We start from the raw sequence: 15,080 nt of genomic DNA on the forward strand, positions 1-15,080 counted from the left end.
GCTAAGCGGTGACTGCTGAGATCAGAAGAACAAGGGCTCACAACAAACATACCTTTTTTAGGCCTTTTGAGAATAATCTCCACTATACCCATTCTTGGCCTTTCGTTTCCATGATTTTTTCAGCATGGTAAGGTCACTAGGTGGGGCAGCGAAAATAGCTAGATTGACGGGCTCACAACTAGATGGAACGAAAGGAACATTCGGAGAAAGGATTGGTGGGACTACAGCTGACAAATGTATTTTTATATCAGTCGATGGAGAATTATTCGGGGGGGGGGGGATTGTGGTCAGTCGTGTAAGGGTGTAGCGGGTTGGACAGGGTAAGCAGGAATCGGGATGGCAGGTGGGGTGGGAAAAGGGTGTGTAATAGTAAGGTTTTCAAGTGGCCGTCTCTTACTATTAACAACCATGCCTTGTAATTTCTGAAGAATATCAGTAGTAGAAGATGGTATCTGAGACTCATTAGCAGAGACAAAAGTAGTAGGTAATGATGGTGAAAAAGGCATATCTAAATCAGGAAACGCAGGTTCAGGAAATAACTGTTTGGAAACCGAAGAGCTCTTATCATCCCCACGATTGTCTCTCCAGACACCACGAGAAAGCCACAAAAGGGAAGCTTTGAAACAATCTCTATACTACAATGGATCCTCATGAATGTCTTCTAAGTATCCAAATCATCACAATGTTTAAAACCATGCATATTGTCCAGAAAAGAAACAGAACATAGGGAGACCCTCATATTTGAAGGGAACCCAAATAGAATTGCCAGACAAAACTCTGATCATAGAACCCCTCAATAAAGCCTTCGATAAATCAACCATCACTAGAAATCGAATAAACTTGCCCCATGAGTATTCATCCTTTTCCAGCCACTGTAAAAAATAACCCACTTTAAAGCTAAGCACCCTCGTTAGCCTCTCAGTCCTACAATGCAACGACAAATCATAGGCTCATATCCAGAATGGCGCGCTTTTGAAATCAATACCAGATGGCTACTCATTCCCTTGAATTTCCTTTAGCACATGGATATTTCTCTCAAAATGGATATTGGTTGCTTTTTGATCAAGGAAATTTGTTGACTTTAATAAATTACCTTGAAATTGAATAAACTCTCCACATTTTTCTTTTATTTTCTTTTCCTTCTATGTATTTGATAAATTATACTTGAACTAACTAGAATTTATTTTATTTGCCTCATTGATGTATACTTCTCTTAAAAAAAATTTTATCTTGTTCTGGTGAGAAGTTTATCTTTATGTAAAGGCTTCATGACTTTTTTTTTTTTTTTTGAAAGGAAAAATCTTCATCAATGGAAAGACATTAATATATTTGGAACAGAATTCCAAACTAAAAGCTAGCATGAGAACATAAAGCTCTAGTAAAAGAATGAGCATTGTGCATTAGCTTGCCTTCGAATCCACCTAACAAAAAAGTCAGAAATGTTAGCGAGGATAGTTTAAAAAAATTTTTAATAACACAACCATAATCTGAAAAAAAAAAAAAAAAAAAAAATAGAGCATAGAGAATGAACAACAACTTGAGAATCTAACAAAACACATGAGCATGCCCTCAAACCCATAACCTCCATGAGGTGCACCTTTAAATTATTTTAGTCTAAGATCTTTTACTCTCATTTAGTTGACTAGGTAAAAGCCGCGCTTTGCACGGATTTCTTATTGATACACATTGTAATTTATGATTTAGTTTATAATTTATATTTAATTCATATTACTTCTAGTTTATATAGCTTCTTTTATAATATAAATTAAAATATATGGCAATCTAAAGTTTAATTCTATTCAAAAGATATGAGAATTGACAAATTAAATTTATCAACAAAACGTGAGACTATGATTATTTATTTGAGCATTTTGGAGTCAATGTTTTTAATTGTTAATTTCTTGAAAAACTTATTTTTGTGAATATGCTCCCTTATCCAACATGAGCTTTAATTTGATGATTTCAAATGGTAGTATGAATCATTTTTCTCGCAATTAAATAAAATGAGATGAAATCAGAAATTGAAAAAAGTAAAATCAAATTATTAAACTAATTTCAAAATTTAGAAAGACACCAAATATTTTCTTATCAATAAGGATCACATCCAAACTTATCAACTAATTCTCGCCTTTTAAATTTAATTGATCACAATTTACCATAACTTATAAAATTATATTTTTATGAAACAACAATAAAAACAATTTAATCCTCACAAAAAAAAAAAAAAAAAAAAAAAAAGCTTGTATCTAGATTCGGTAGTTCTTTGTTGTCTTGCTTGCCGCTTAAAGGGACTGAAAGGTGAGTGAAAAAAAAGAAAAATAAGGCAAAAAAACCTATAATACTAAAACTTAACACCAATATTTGTAATTAAAAAATAAAAAAATAAAAAAATAAAAAAATAAAGAATCATTAGCAATCATAAGTTGAGATATTTGAACTTGGAACTCTGTTACTTACTATGTTTATTTTGTTTTCTTCTGCAATTGAGCTGCTAAAATATTTAAGGAGTTTATATACAGATATAAATGGATACTGATTAGATTTCAAATTTTGATTTAATTAGTACCTTAATTTTGAATGATCATTTTTGCATTTAATATACTATCACGGCTACTTTTGAGCCTCAACTATAAATATCTATTTTAATTAACTTAACTTAGAAGAGTTTACAACAACACTCTCGATTGATAATTATTGTGCTATCATAATTTTCAATATTCTCTCTCAGATACTTCGTTTAATCGCTTGCTATCATTTTTGGTTGTGAAATTTATATATATACATGAACTTTTAAATTGAATTTATTTTTTCGAAAGAAAATTTCATTTGCATTGATTAATTTATATTAGATAGTAAATTATGGGATTAGTTTACATTGAATAATAATGAAAAAATAAGTTTTATTAATCAAATAAATTATATAATTATTTTAAACAAGGTTCAAATATTAAAGATTCATGTAATTCAATTAATATATATGTATAAATTATATGTGAGTAACACTATAGTTGTTTATAATTTTGAACAGTAAATTAAAAAATCAATATTTAAATTTTGTATTTATAAATTGAGTAATTAGTATCTTACTAAATATATATCATTTTTATAATAAAAACGTTTAAGCAATTTAAAATTATGTGCATTTTATGGCATAATTTTTATTAATTATTGTTCATATTTAGTATAATGTTAATCCTTTGTTTTTCTTATTAACTAGATGAATGAGAAAGTTTAATTTCTCTTATTTCAAACCGCTCAAACCGTCAAATTGAATCAAACCAAACCAAACTGTCACTAAAGATTTGGTTTGATTCGAAAGTTTTGATTATTTGGTTTGATTTTATTTTTTTAAAACCGCCATTTTAGGTTTGGGTGGATTATTATATTCAAACCAATCCATGAACAGCCCTAATTGACAAGAACTTGTGTGAGACTTTCAATGGGTAGATACTTGAGGCTTAGACACAAGTCTAATACGGATCGAGATCAAAGAATGAGATGTAAGTTCGCCTCTATGGCACCCCTCGTTTATAAGGAAACGGAAACACCAATAATCGAGATTAAACGCTCTATGGCACCCCACGTTTATAAGGAAACGGTAACACCAATAATCGAGCAAAGAACAAGATAAACGCTACAAATGAGTTGATAAGTTTACCTTAATTCTTGATGCAATTAGAGGAAGCAATCTCTCACTATCACTCTAAGCAAAGGAGAACAAGCAAAGCTTGAACAAATGAAGTTTATCAATCTATCAAAGTTCTGTCCTTACATGGAAGACAAGTTATTTATACTAAATAAGGAAACTAGGTTCAATAAAGCATAAAACACACAAAACACGCCTAAGTCAGGTCTAGCACGGTCTGGGGCGTGCTAGGTGGCACGGGCATGCTTCTCCAAGCCTTCAAGTCAATGTCACTGTAGCACGTCAAAGTTACTATAGAAAAGTCAAATTTACTGTAGCAAGTCAAACTAATTGGCACGGGCACTGTAGCAGGCGTGCTTTCCTCCATTGTAGCAGGCGTGCTTTCCTCCACTGTAGCAAGTCAAACAAATTTACTGGAGTGCTTTAACTTCACATGCCACCAACAACATTAGAAGCCTAGGAATGCCTTCAAGTTCCTCACAACACTTGTTGAATGCGACATCATGAAGTTCTTGTGTTATTTGGGCTTGAACAAATAATGATATGGCTGCCCCATATCGCTTGGCACGGCTCCTTGTAATCGGTCCAATAGGAAGCACCAATGGATCTTCTTCGTCGTTCACCATGCCTCCTTGCGATCCAGCGACGAGTGATGATGGATCCGTATCAAAGTCAATAATTACAATGCTATAAGAAATAAGAGTTGATGATGGCAATGAGATTTGCAACATTTACAACGTCGCAAACAGACATTGTGTACATTTAACCAAATAAACTTGCAGTTATAGAGGCTGGGACTTGATAGAAATTCTTTGTACCCATGTCATCTGTGTAATGTATTCATAGGACATGGAACCATAATCTTTTTTTGTTGAGTGGTATTACAAGGAAACCTACTTGAAAGCATACCAATATTCCATGCAACCAGTTAGAAGTCGAATACAGGCCACAGTCAAGTAGTGGTGATTGAGCCTAATGAAATTAAAGTGAAACTTGGTAAGAGAAAGACTGCCAGAAGAAGGGGGTCTGGAGAGACCAAGAAGTATGGATGTAAGGGTAACAGGGTTGGTAAAATAATGCATTGTGCATCATGTGATGGTAAGGGTCACAACATTAGAGGATGTCCTAAGAAAAAAAAAAAAGACAACCTAAGGTAAGAAAATTGTAACCATTTGCCACATTTTAAACTTGCATCAGCTCCATTTCTGTTTCTCTTTTTTGTTTATCTGTTATGAACTTTTGAGTGTAGCCTGCCTTAATTTCAAATCCAAAGGGAAAGCAAAAGGAAGTTCATAAAGACTCAAATGCTCTAAAAAAGAGGAGCAGAAGTGCAACAACTGGAAGCATCGATCCTATGGAGAGGGGACCACAAGTGAGGACAAGTGTTTCAATCCACATGGAGGATAGTAGCATTGCACGTGAAGTAGCTGAGATGTAGAAAGCCTTGGAGACACTCAATCAGAGGCTTGTTAGAGAAAGTACAGAAAATCTAAATAATCACAACAGTGTTGGAAGAACTGAGATAGTATACAATGTCAGTGTTCAATTCCTTAAATTTATTTGGCTTTGTTGCAAAATTTTAATTAAATAGTTACATTTTATTTGTTGTTATATTGGATCCAGGCAAGAAGTGCAGAAGCAACAATTGGGTACACCAAAAAGCCTATTATGTGGAGAGGAAATCGTACTGTCACATCTTCTAAATCCAGCTCTTGAGAGATATAAGAGCTTCCCAAAGGGTAAAGGCAAAGAGAAAACCATAGTTGTTATAGCTACTTAGTGAAGAAGTCCACAAACAAGTGCTTTTTGTTTTAGTTTAGGAGAATAATAATCAAATGAATATTTTTTTTTTTTTTTTTTTTTTTTTTTTTTTTTTTTTTTTTTTTTTTTTTTTTTTTTTTGTGATTGTAACTTCTAGATCAGGTTTATGTATTTTGCACACAATGACAGTGTGCTACTGTTCAGGCTATCTTGTTTCCCTTTACAAGACAAGTGCAAATTTATGGTAGTTGTTATTGTTGTATTTTGGCCACATTGCCAGCTCTATAATATCTTAATACTAAATATTACAGAAATATGATCTTGCTATTAATTGGCTATTGCAATATTATAAATTCTTTTTTTTTTTCAAATTATTGCAAGCCTATACAAATTTTATAAAATAAGCTTTATAAGGAGCAGAAAACAAAAACAAATATTCTTAAAACAAGAGGATTTTTCATTAGGTAATAAAAAGATGGAAGCCTATAAATTTTTGCACATATAATGCAAAATGGAACAAAAATTGTCTAAGACACCTATAAACAACAACAACAACAACCTAATTGTTTAAGGGACGTACAAGCAAAATATAATTAAATTATGTCTAAATTTTTTTCCACCAGTACATCAGACAACCCATGTTGCAACAAAGTAAATAGGGAATACGATTTCTTTATGTTTCCAATCACCATTGTCCATTTCAAGCTTTTTCTTCAACTCCAACTAATCCCCTTTAAATGAACCAAAATTAGCAGCAAACTCCTCGCTCAAGGATTCTATCTTCTCCCCCGTCTCATGCTTGGTCACAGCGACTACAGCAACTCTGACACATTCTTTTGATATTAGCAATGTCATTCCTCAACTTTAACTTCCCATAATCAGCCGTTCCAATTGCATTTTTCTCTACCCAACAAACTCCTATGCTGAAGCCATGAGTTTCTAGTTGTTGCAGTTCGAAACCTCATCATGCTATGCCACAAAATCACAAGTCTATCCTAGAAAAAGACACAAAAAAAGGTATTTTATGAGAATCTTATATAAAGACAGACAGAAGCACAAAAAAGGCAAAATTACCTTAATGTCGAAGCATTTATGTAACACATGACCTGGTTACTCTAGACTGTTGGATATAAAACTTTCATAGGATCTCCCACGAAGACAGAGAATGATGCATTTCTTTTTGCTTCGGTTTGCTCCATTAGACGATGATGTGATGATAGAGTTTTCGAACTAAAAGAGAGGAATATTGTATTGTAAGAGAAATTATTATTTTCAGGGTTAGTGAGGATGAGGTTTGTGCTTGCTGATAGACGGAGAAGAATACAATTAAGGGTCTTAAGAGGAAATTAATTGGTGAAACGACAACGTTTTTTATCTGGGCTGCAGGTAACAGTAACTCTTCGATACAACATCGTTTTGAAGGACAACAAGTCTTAATTAATGCTTCACGCCCATTTGTTGCTATATTTGCACACTCTGTCAAAGTTGTCCAAAATAGAGCGCGTGTGATGCACTAACAGAGAGAGGGAAAAATTTTTTTATGAGTAACATTTTCTTGATTTTATTGATTTTAATGTAGCTCAGTGGTAATTTGGTTTTGTTATGGTCTTGAACAACCAAGGTTCGAATGGTCATGCCCCATTTTCATTTTTCAAATATTTGTTGGAGTTTCCTACATAGATATATTAATTCCATATTCAAGTTTTTATTTATGATAATATATATTTCTTTATTAAAGTTTTGTATTATAAATCGATAGAATTTAAGGTATAATAAATTTTTATAGCATTCTTGCAAAGTTCATAATAAACCAAATTATAAACCATTAGTTAAATCATATTAAAAATAAATTTAAATCATATCTTTATTTTAAAAGTACCACTGAATAACTAAAGTCAAAAAAATAACAATATACATTTATTGGTTGACTTTTCTAATCTCTATTAATAATATTTAGAATTTGAAAAAAAAATTTTGTTGAATTCAATTTGACCTTTAATTATAGGTAAATTACTTATGGGAGGGATATAACGAATTCTATAAGAATATTAATTTCATATTCAAAAAGGATTTTAGATACTCATAATTAAATAAATGAATAAGATATAAATGTAAATATAAAAATGAAAATGAATACAAATACAAAGTAAATCGTATTTGTTTGCATACACTATCATTTTCACCTTGAAATGTAAATTAATAGATGACACTTCTCAAAATTTTTGAATTTTCAGTCTTAAATTGCGATGTATTTATGAAAATATATATTTCTTTATTATTTTTATTTTTTCATGATTATAATAATGATTACTATCCATCAGTTGCATCATAATAACAAATCGTTAGATACCTTGTTAAAAACAAGTTGTCTATTTAGTACGACTTGTTTTCTAACTTAATATGTGTTAGACGATAAATCAAGTATTTTATTTTTGCCCCTCTAAATAAAATTCACTTGTGTGATGCACGGAAATAGTTAGAGGGTGCAATAGGATAAAGTGGGATTTTCCATTTAATTGATTTAGAATACATACAAAATATATAATTTTGCCATTATATATATATATATATATATATATATATATATATATATATTGGAATGGTGCCATTTTATATTTTTGTTATTAATATATATATTTGTCCTAATCCACCTATTAGGAAATGTAATATATTTTTCATATTAGCATAGGTGTTCCTTTTTAGGGAAAGCATCCGTGGGATTTACTAAAGCATTGGATAAAATATGGCTCTAAAAAAAACTAACGCAACATGAAACCATGATATGGGCGTCTCATATTGCTCTTCTCAGGTCCGCGTCAATTCTCTTTCTCTCTGTCTTTCTCTGATTCTCTCCCTTCTCTTGCTCCGAGAAACATGAAAGATTCTGACAAGCGAAAATCCCAGCAGAAAAATCTCTATTACAACAAAAATATGCTTGAATGTTTGGCAATTTTTCAGCTTCATAATTGCCTCTTGGATCATACTTTTAGCTGAATTTCTTTCTTCTGATTAAAAAGGAAAAATAAAAGAACTTCTAGGCTTTGTGTTGAATTTCTTTTCTTCCTTAGAGAAGAACACATTGTGTTTGTTTTTATGTTATAGGTGACAATTTTGAACAGCATTATTACATTCTGATCAGATAATGAGAAGCGTAATAAGCGAATGGGGTAGTGGTGATTTAAGGGGCAATGGAATTGAGAAAAGCTTGCTATGCTTTTGTGTTGGTGATTCTGCTTTGTGCTTTGAACATTGGGAGTAAAATGAGGAGGAGAGAGGAAATGATTTACGGCAATGGCTGTCTTCAGGGAGACAAACAAATTGTACGTATATTCTTCTACCTCTGTCTTTTTTTTTTTTTTTTCTTTTCTTAAATTGTTTTTTCTTGTTTATGGTTATTGGCTGTGAATACGTAATAAATTTTAAAACTTTTTGCAGTTTTCTTTATATATTATAAATTGCATTTTCTGATTTTTTTTATTTTTTTTATTTTTTTATTTTTTTGCCTTATCAATTTGGTATGATGATTTTGCATTATGGGAAAACAACTTTGTGTACAAAGAGGAGACAATTAAAAAATAATAATTTTTTTTTATTTTTTATTTTTATTAACACAAGATGAGGAGGAATACATGTCAGGTCATGGTCTAACTCTCCCTTAAACCCTTGCAATTTTGGGTATGGTGGGTTTTCATTATCTGTCTCCAATAGCATGCTAAATGGCATTACCAATTAAAACAGAAGATTATTTCTTTCATTTTTTTTTTTTTTTTGTTGATAAACATCAAGAATTTTGTTTAGCTCTGGAGAAGAAAATCTTTAATAGAAAAGGAGCATACTTATACTGTATGAAGCCTATTTAATCCTGTCATTCCTTAATGACTTTGAAAGACTGTGTTTGAGATGATATTTCCGGCATCTAAAGTGCTTAATGGCTAAAGTACTATTCTTTTTGTCCTATGGGACTATGCATCAATTTCTTGGAAGATGAAGTTCTATTGTGTCAGGCAATTGTATATTCTTGTCAATAATGAAAGTGTCCTTTAGCATCTGGTTTCTAATGATATGCAATATTGAGTTGAAAATAGAAAGGACAAGCACTACCAGCATTTAGAAGTAGGCCATTCAAAATTCACTTACAGATGGCATCATGCTTCTTTCGTTTTTAGTTAATTTGGTCCCAACTGGGATTCAAACTCTCAAACTCACAACCCTGAAACAACTATATTAGAATTGAGTCAAGACCCATTTGCAGGGTTTCGTGCCTTTGATGCTACCAAGGAGATGAATCATGGTTCATTTTTACATTTAGTTAAAAATGCCTTTTCTCATGTGTTATCCTGTCAATGCTTGATATGTAGACAATATAATGAATTGGTTCTTCAATGTTTTTTCCGAATAAAGCTTTTGCCTAATAAAATCAACAAAACCATGATAACTGTGTCGACAAATACCAATGACTGAAACTCTGTGACACTTGTATTGAATCTAGGAAATTGGTTTCCATGTCAACACTTATTCGTTACCTCCAGAATTTGATGAAACATTGTAACTACAGGTAGAACTGGCATGCATCCATTGCAAGAAAGTATTGGTGGACAGGAAAGATTGTTTTGAAGGTTTTGACTTACATTTGCCTCAGGAAGCAACTACCAACTTGAAATCAACATACGTTCATGAAGCTATCACTCTCCCATTCCAACTGAAACAAGAACTTCTGGATTGCTTGAGGAAGAAGAATTTAATCTTTTGTGTTTCTGCCCAAGGGGATAGCCCCACAAGTTGGTTCATCCAGTGCTCTGAGTTACTTTTTGGTTGGCCAAGTGCTTCTAGAAGATATTTGGATGGTGAGTCTTATGGAAAGACAGAACCAAGCTCTTCTAAATTTGTGGTTCGAGAATCTGCAGCAGCATCAGCACTATCCAATTCAGCAGCTACCAGTTCTCCATCGCAAAATCAGCTGGCTCATCCATTCTTTGAAATGAAGTTAAATCAACAACAAGATGTGAATAATTTATCTCCACTAAGGCCACATGCTCGTAAACTTCGTAAACGTCGGAAGAAACGTAACATTCAAAAGGATCTTTTAATAGCTGTTATTGCAACTTCATTAACAACCTTTTGTTTGGTTGCTGCACTCTTCATATGCTGGTTATGTATGAGGCACAAAAACAAGAAAATTGCACCTTCAGATGAAAAAAGAGATGAGAAGCCTCTCCTCCACTTAAGTGATTTATCAGCTAGTACGGAATTTTTTGAAGTGTTTTTTCATTGATCCATGATTAATATTATTTTCTAATTATGTTGATAATTGAATTAACACAACTTTTCAGGTCCTTCACAGAATTCTTCTGCTTTAGAAAATTCCCAAAGCAAAGTGCAAAGTCCATGTTCTAATGGCAAAACGACTACTAATTTTGAGACCAATCCACCTGTGAAGAATGTGAATCCTGCTTCCTCACTGCTTGAGTTGCCATCAGTGGAAGTCAATCCAGGAGGAGCACTTCCTCCTCTAAAACCTCCTCCTGGGAGACCATTGTCTATGAAACCAGCAGCTCCTGAAATTCCAGCTCCTGAAAAACCAACTCCTGAAAAACTAACCCCTGAAAAACCAGCTCCACCAGCTCCTCCACCTAATGGACCACCAGCACCTCCTCCTCCCTCTGCTGGTCCTCGAGCTCCACCACCGCCTCCTCCAAAAGGCGGTCGTGCTCCACCTGCTCCTCCACCAAAGGGAAAGCCTGTACCTCCCGGACAACGTCGTGGACCTAGTGATTCCTCTGATAAAGATAATCCTTCGGGTTCATCTGGACCTTCAAAGACCAGGTTGAAGCCATTCTTTTGGGATAAGGTTATGGCTAGCCCTGATCAATCAATGGTCTGGCATGAGATCAGTTCTGGATCATTCCAGTAAGCCTACAATCTAAGTCTGATGGAATTTCAAATTACCTTAAAGTCACGCTTTATTATATAGCTTTTAAACACTTAAAATTTGCAGGTTCAATGAGGAGATGATAGAGTCATTGTTTGGTTATCAGGCTGCTGTTAGAAGCAAAAGTGATCGGAAAAAAGATTCATCTGAATCTTCAATCCAGTATATACAGATAATTGATGCCAGGAAAGCACAAAATTTATCAATTCTTCTAAAAGCATTAAATGTGACTTCAGTCGAAGTCCTTGATGCTCTAAGAGAAGGTGACTTTCTATATCTCATTAGTCTCCTCTATGAAATAAATTCATAACTGATTAAGTCACGTGATCAAATAAATAATAGACTTTTTCATTTTTTTAAAATATATCTAATATTATGATATTGTCATCTTCCAATCTTCCTTTTCCCCTTCGTTTCTTTTCTTTCCTGTTCTTTTTCTTTGTGGGGCTTGACAGAGGAGTGCGGGTTAATGGACTTTAGAGAACAGGAATGAGTTCCATCTTCTTGCTAACGGTTTCTTCCTTGACTTTTCTCTCTCCTTACTTCTTAAATTAGTTTGCCCGAGTTGTTTTCATTTTGAAAAATGCCCACCATTGATATCTCCTTAGCTAATGGGTAACAACAAAACTGCTGCTCATCATATATTATTCTACTAGGTAGTCCAATCAAGCCAAAAAATATGTTGAAGATAAAGAGTTGAAGTGATAGGAATATGATAATTCATTACACAAAAATCTTTGGATGGTCAACTAATAATCTCATTGCCCCTTTCATCCTGGTCAAGTTGGCAGACCAGTATGTATTTGCATGGATATAGTGATAGGATTATTGTCAACTAATGATGAAAAAAGGTTTGTTTATCACGTATCTAGGATGAACTAATTTGTAATTAATATAACATCATCTTAAGCCAAACCCTTAAACCTAATAATTTTGTCTTGTATAACAATGTATCAGAGGGAAATATAGTTGTCGCTTACCATAGTTTTTCTATATGGTATCAGAGCATAAAAGCTAATTAATAGCTTGCATCAGTTGTTGTTTTTGTTTATTGTCATTACACTAGGATTTTGAACCTCGAGGTGGCCTTATGTCCTTGCCTATGAATTAGGTACTGAACTTCCAGTCGAGCTCGTCCAAACTTTACTGAAGATGGCACCAACACAAGAAGAGGAATTGAAACTTAGATTATTTGCGGGTGATCTTAATCAACTGGGTCCTGCAGAGCGTTTCCTGAAAATCGTGGTTGAGATCCCATTTGCTTTTAAACGAATGGAGTGTTTGGTGTTCATGACTTGTTTTCAAGAAGAACTATCAACACTCAAGGAGTCCTTTTCAAGTCTTGAGGTGAGGATTAGATATATGTATATATAGATTGCCATTGAATTTTAATCCTGACAAGTCTTTCACCAATTCAAGGGTCAGGGCCTGGCATAATGCCCTAATGTTCATGCTAGGGAGTTGTGTTCTTAGATATAGTTTTCTTGTCTGAGATCCTAATTCAATTTATTTAGGTCTTGGTTTAAACTTTTGTGGTTATATAATTATCTCCCATTTTGAGTGACAGGTGGCTTGTGACAAACTCAGAAACAGCAGGTTATTCCTAAAACTATTAGAAGCAGTTCTCAAAACTGGTAACCGTATGAATGTCGGTACATACCGCGGTGGTGCGCAGGCCTTTAAGCTTGACACACTCTTGAAACTATCTGATGTTAAAGGAGTCGATGGCAAGACTACACTCTTGCACTTTGTTGTTCAGGAGATTATCCGTTCTGAAGGCATACGTGCTGTCCGCACAGCAAGAGCTAGTCAGAGTAGTCCAGGTGTAAAGTCGGAGGATTTGATGGAGGATTCTAATCAGGAATCAGAACACTATCGCAACCTTGGTCTTAAAGTGGTTTCTGGCTTAAGCACTGAACTAGAAGATGTAAGGAAGGCAGCAGCTGTAGATGCTGATGTCCTAACATCTACAGTGTCCAAACTTGTGCAATCTCTGGCAAAATCTAAGGCATTTCTAGGTAATGAGATGAAGAGTTTGGATGAAGATAGTAAATTCTACCATACTGTGGCTACTTTTCTGGATAATGCAGACTCTGAAGTCTCATGGGTTTCAAAAGAAGAAAAGAGGATAATGGCTCTGGTACAAAACACAGCAGATTATTTTCATGGAAATGCTGCAAAGAATGAAGGTTTGCGTTTGTTCACAATTGTACGTGATTTCTTAGTGATGTTAGATAAGGCATGTAAGGATGTCAAAGATGATCGAGCAGCAATGCCTATGAAAACAACTAAGAAGGAGACTCCAGCATTGTCAGATTCGCCTGAAAATCGCCAGCAATCTGATGTTCGTCGCGAGAAATTGTTTCCTGCTATTGCAGGAAAGCGATGTGATTATTCCAGTTCAGATGATGAGAGCCCATCTCCTTAGCTTTTATTCAAATTGGTATGGAAATATTTTGACTTGGAAGCATTCTTCTTTACTCTTTTGGTTTACTTTTGCCTAGATGCAAGGAATTTTCATTTGATGATCAACATACCTATGGAAATCAATTATTTATAATGGCTATGGAAATCAATGTTGCTAAAGTTTCTTCATGCATGTCTTGTATGTAGGAAGTAAAAATTTGCTCAAATTTTTAGAAATCCAATAAATTTTAACATTTACCTTTGTTTCAGTGATCTTTAATGTCCTCTTTTTCAGGTGGCTGGCTCAGATATGCTGGAGGCTTGATGACTTTTGTACATATTGTGCAGATAAATTGTACTTTTTGTGCAGATAATTTGCACATTAACTTTGTATATGGCAACAAATGAGCTTTTCATTCTTAAAAATCCTCTAAATGCTTAAAATTTGAAGGTTACGTTATTATAGAGAGAGGATTAACTCAGAGGTGATGACTTTGTATTGGCATTTTTCTACTAGAAGCCATAAAGATTTCTGTTGTACAGTTTCATAGTCATCTGATAAACATACCACTCCAGTTTTTGACTTCTTTTTTTTTTTTAAATATTGAACCATATGCATTTTAATTCATAGTGTGAGCATAATTATGTCTCTTACGAGGTTAAACCTCTTGATGAATTGGAGGAGTTGATGTGTTTTGATCTTCAGTAATTTAATATGGGTTTATACATTGTTTGGATCTTTCACATATTAATGAAGAAGCCAGTGAATTCTAGATTATACTGTATATTTAGTCATGCCGTTGAATAGCAGGTTTTCAATGTTCTGAATCCATTAATGGATTAGCCAGTGAATTCTAGATTATACTGTATATACTTCTGAATCCATAATTACCATGCATTAGCAGGTTTTCAACGTTCTGTTCATCCTTTCAGGTTTCAGTGTATATAGTCATCCTTTCAGTCAATTGTTTTTGCATTTTCAGTTGTTTTTTGTCTTGGATCCTCTGAAACTGCTCTTGGCATCTTGAAATGAGGTAATATTCTTTACTATACCTTTCTTTTTATGTTTTTCTTTATTTTTATCAAAAAATTTTCGTATATATATATATATATATATATATATGTTAAGCGTATAAATCAGTCAAGTTACTTGCGCTACTTGAGCTTGATTATCAAAATATTTGAATTGGATTTGGTTTTGATTGCCAAGTTCAAACTTGAGTTGCTAAACCCGAGTCTCGCTGAGTTCAAATATTACATATACTCTGTAGTTGAGTATCAAAGTAGATTGAACTTCAATTGTGTTTTAAGCCTCAAGTTATTTTAATGGAGTCAAAA

The 15,080-nt window shown here is 33.5% G+C and overlaps 1 protein-coding gene across 2 annotated transcripts; it reads left to right on the forward strand.

Annotated features, from left to right (window-relative positions):
* The first annotated feature begins 8,177 nt into the window (after positions 1-8,177).
* On the forward strand, positions 8,178-14,774 carry LOC105645416 (formin-like protein 3). 2 transcript variants are annotated; one of them, XM_020683773.3, is made up of 7 exons: positions 8,178-8,727; positions 9,963-10,647; positions 10,738-11,314; positions 11,403-11,599; positions 12,448-12,683; positions 12,904-13,779; positions 14,038-14,774. In XM_020683773.3, the coding sequence occupies exons 1-6, from the start codon at positions 8,596-8,598 to the stop codon at positions 13,762-13,764; spliced, it is 2,688 nt and encodes an 895-aa protein (XP_020539432.1). In that variant the 5' UTR covers positions 8,178-8,595; the 3' UTR covers positions 13,765-13,779; positions 14,038-14,774. The 2 variants fall into 2 exon arrangements, with proteins under 2 accessions (XP_020539432.1, XP_089574808.1); XM_089718682.1 differs by lacking the exon at positions 14,038-14,774 and having other exon boundaries at positions 12,904-13,922.
* Positions 14,775-15,080: the final 306 nt, after the last annotated feature.

This window comes from Jatropha curcas, chromosome 3 (genome assembly GCF_041381405.1).
Source record: "Jatropha curcas cultivar XTBG-Jc1 chromosome 3, XTBG_Jcur_1.0, whole genome shotgun sequence".
Lineage (NCBI taxonomy): Eukaryota > Viridiplantae > Streptophyta > Magnoliopsida > Malpighiales > Euphorbiaceae > Jatropha > Jatropha curcas.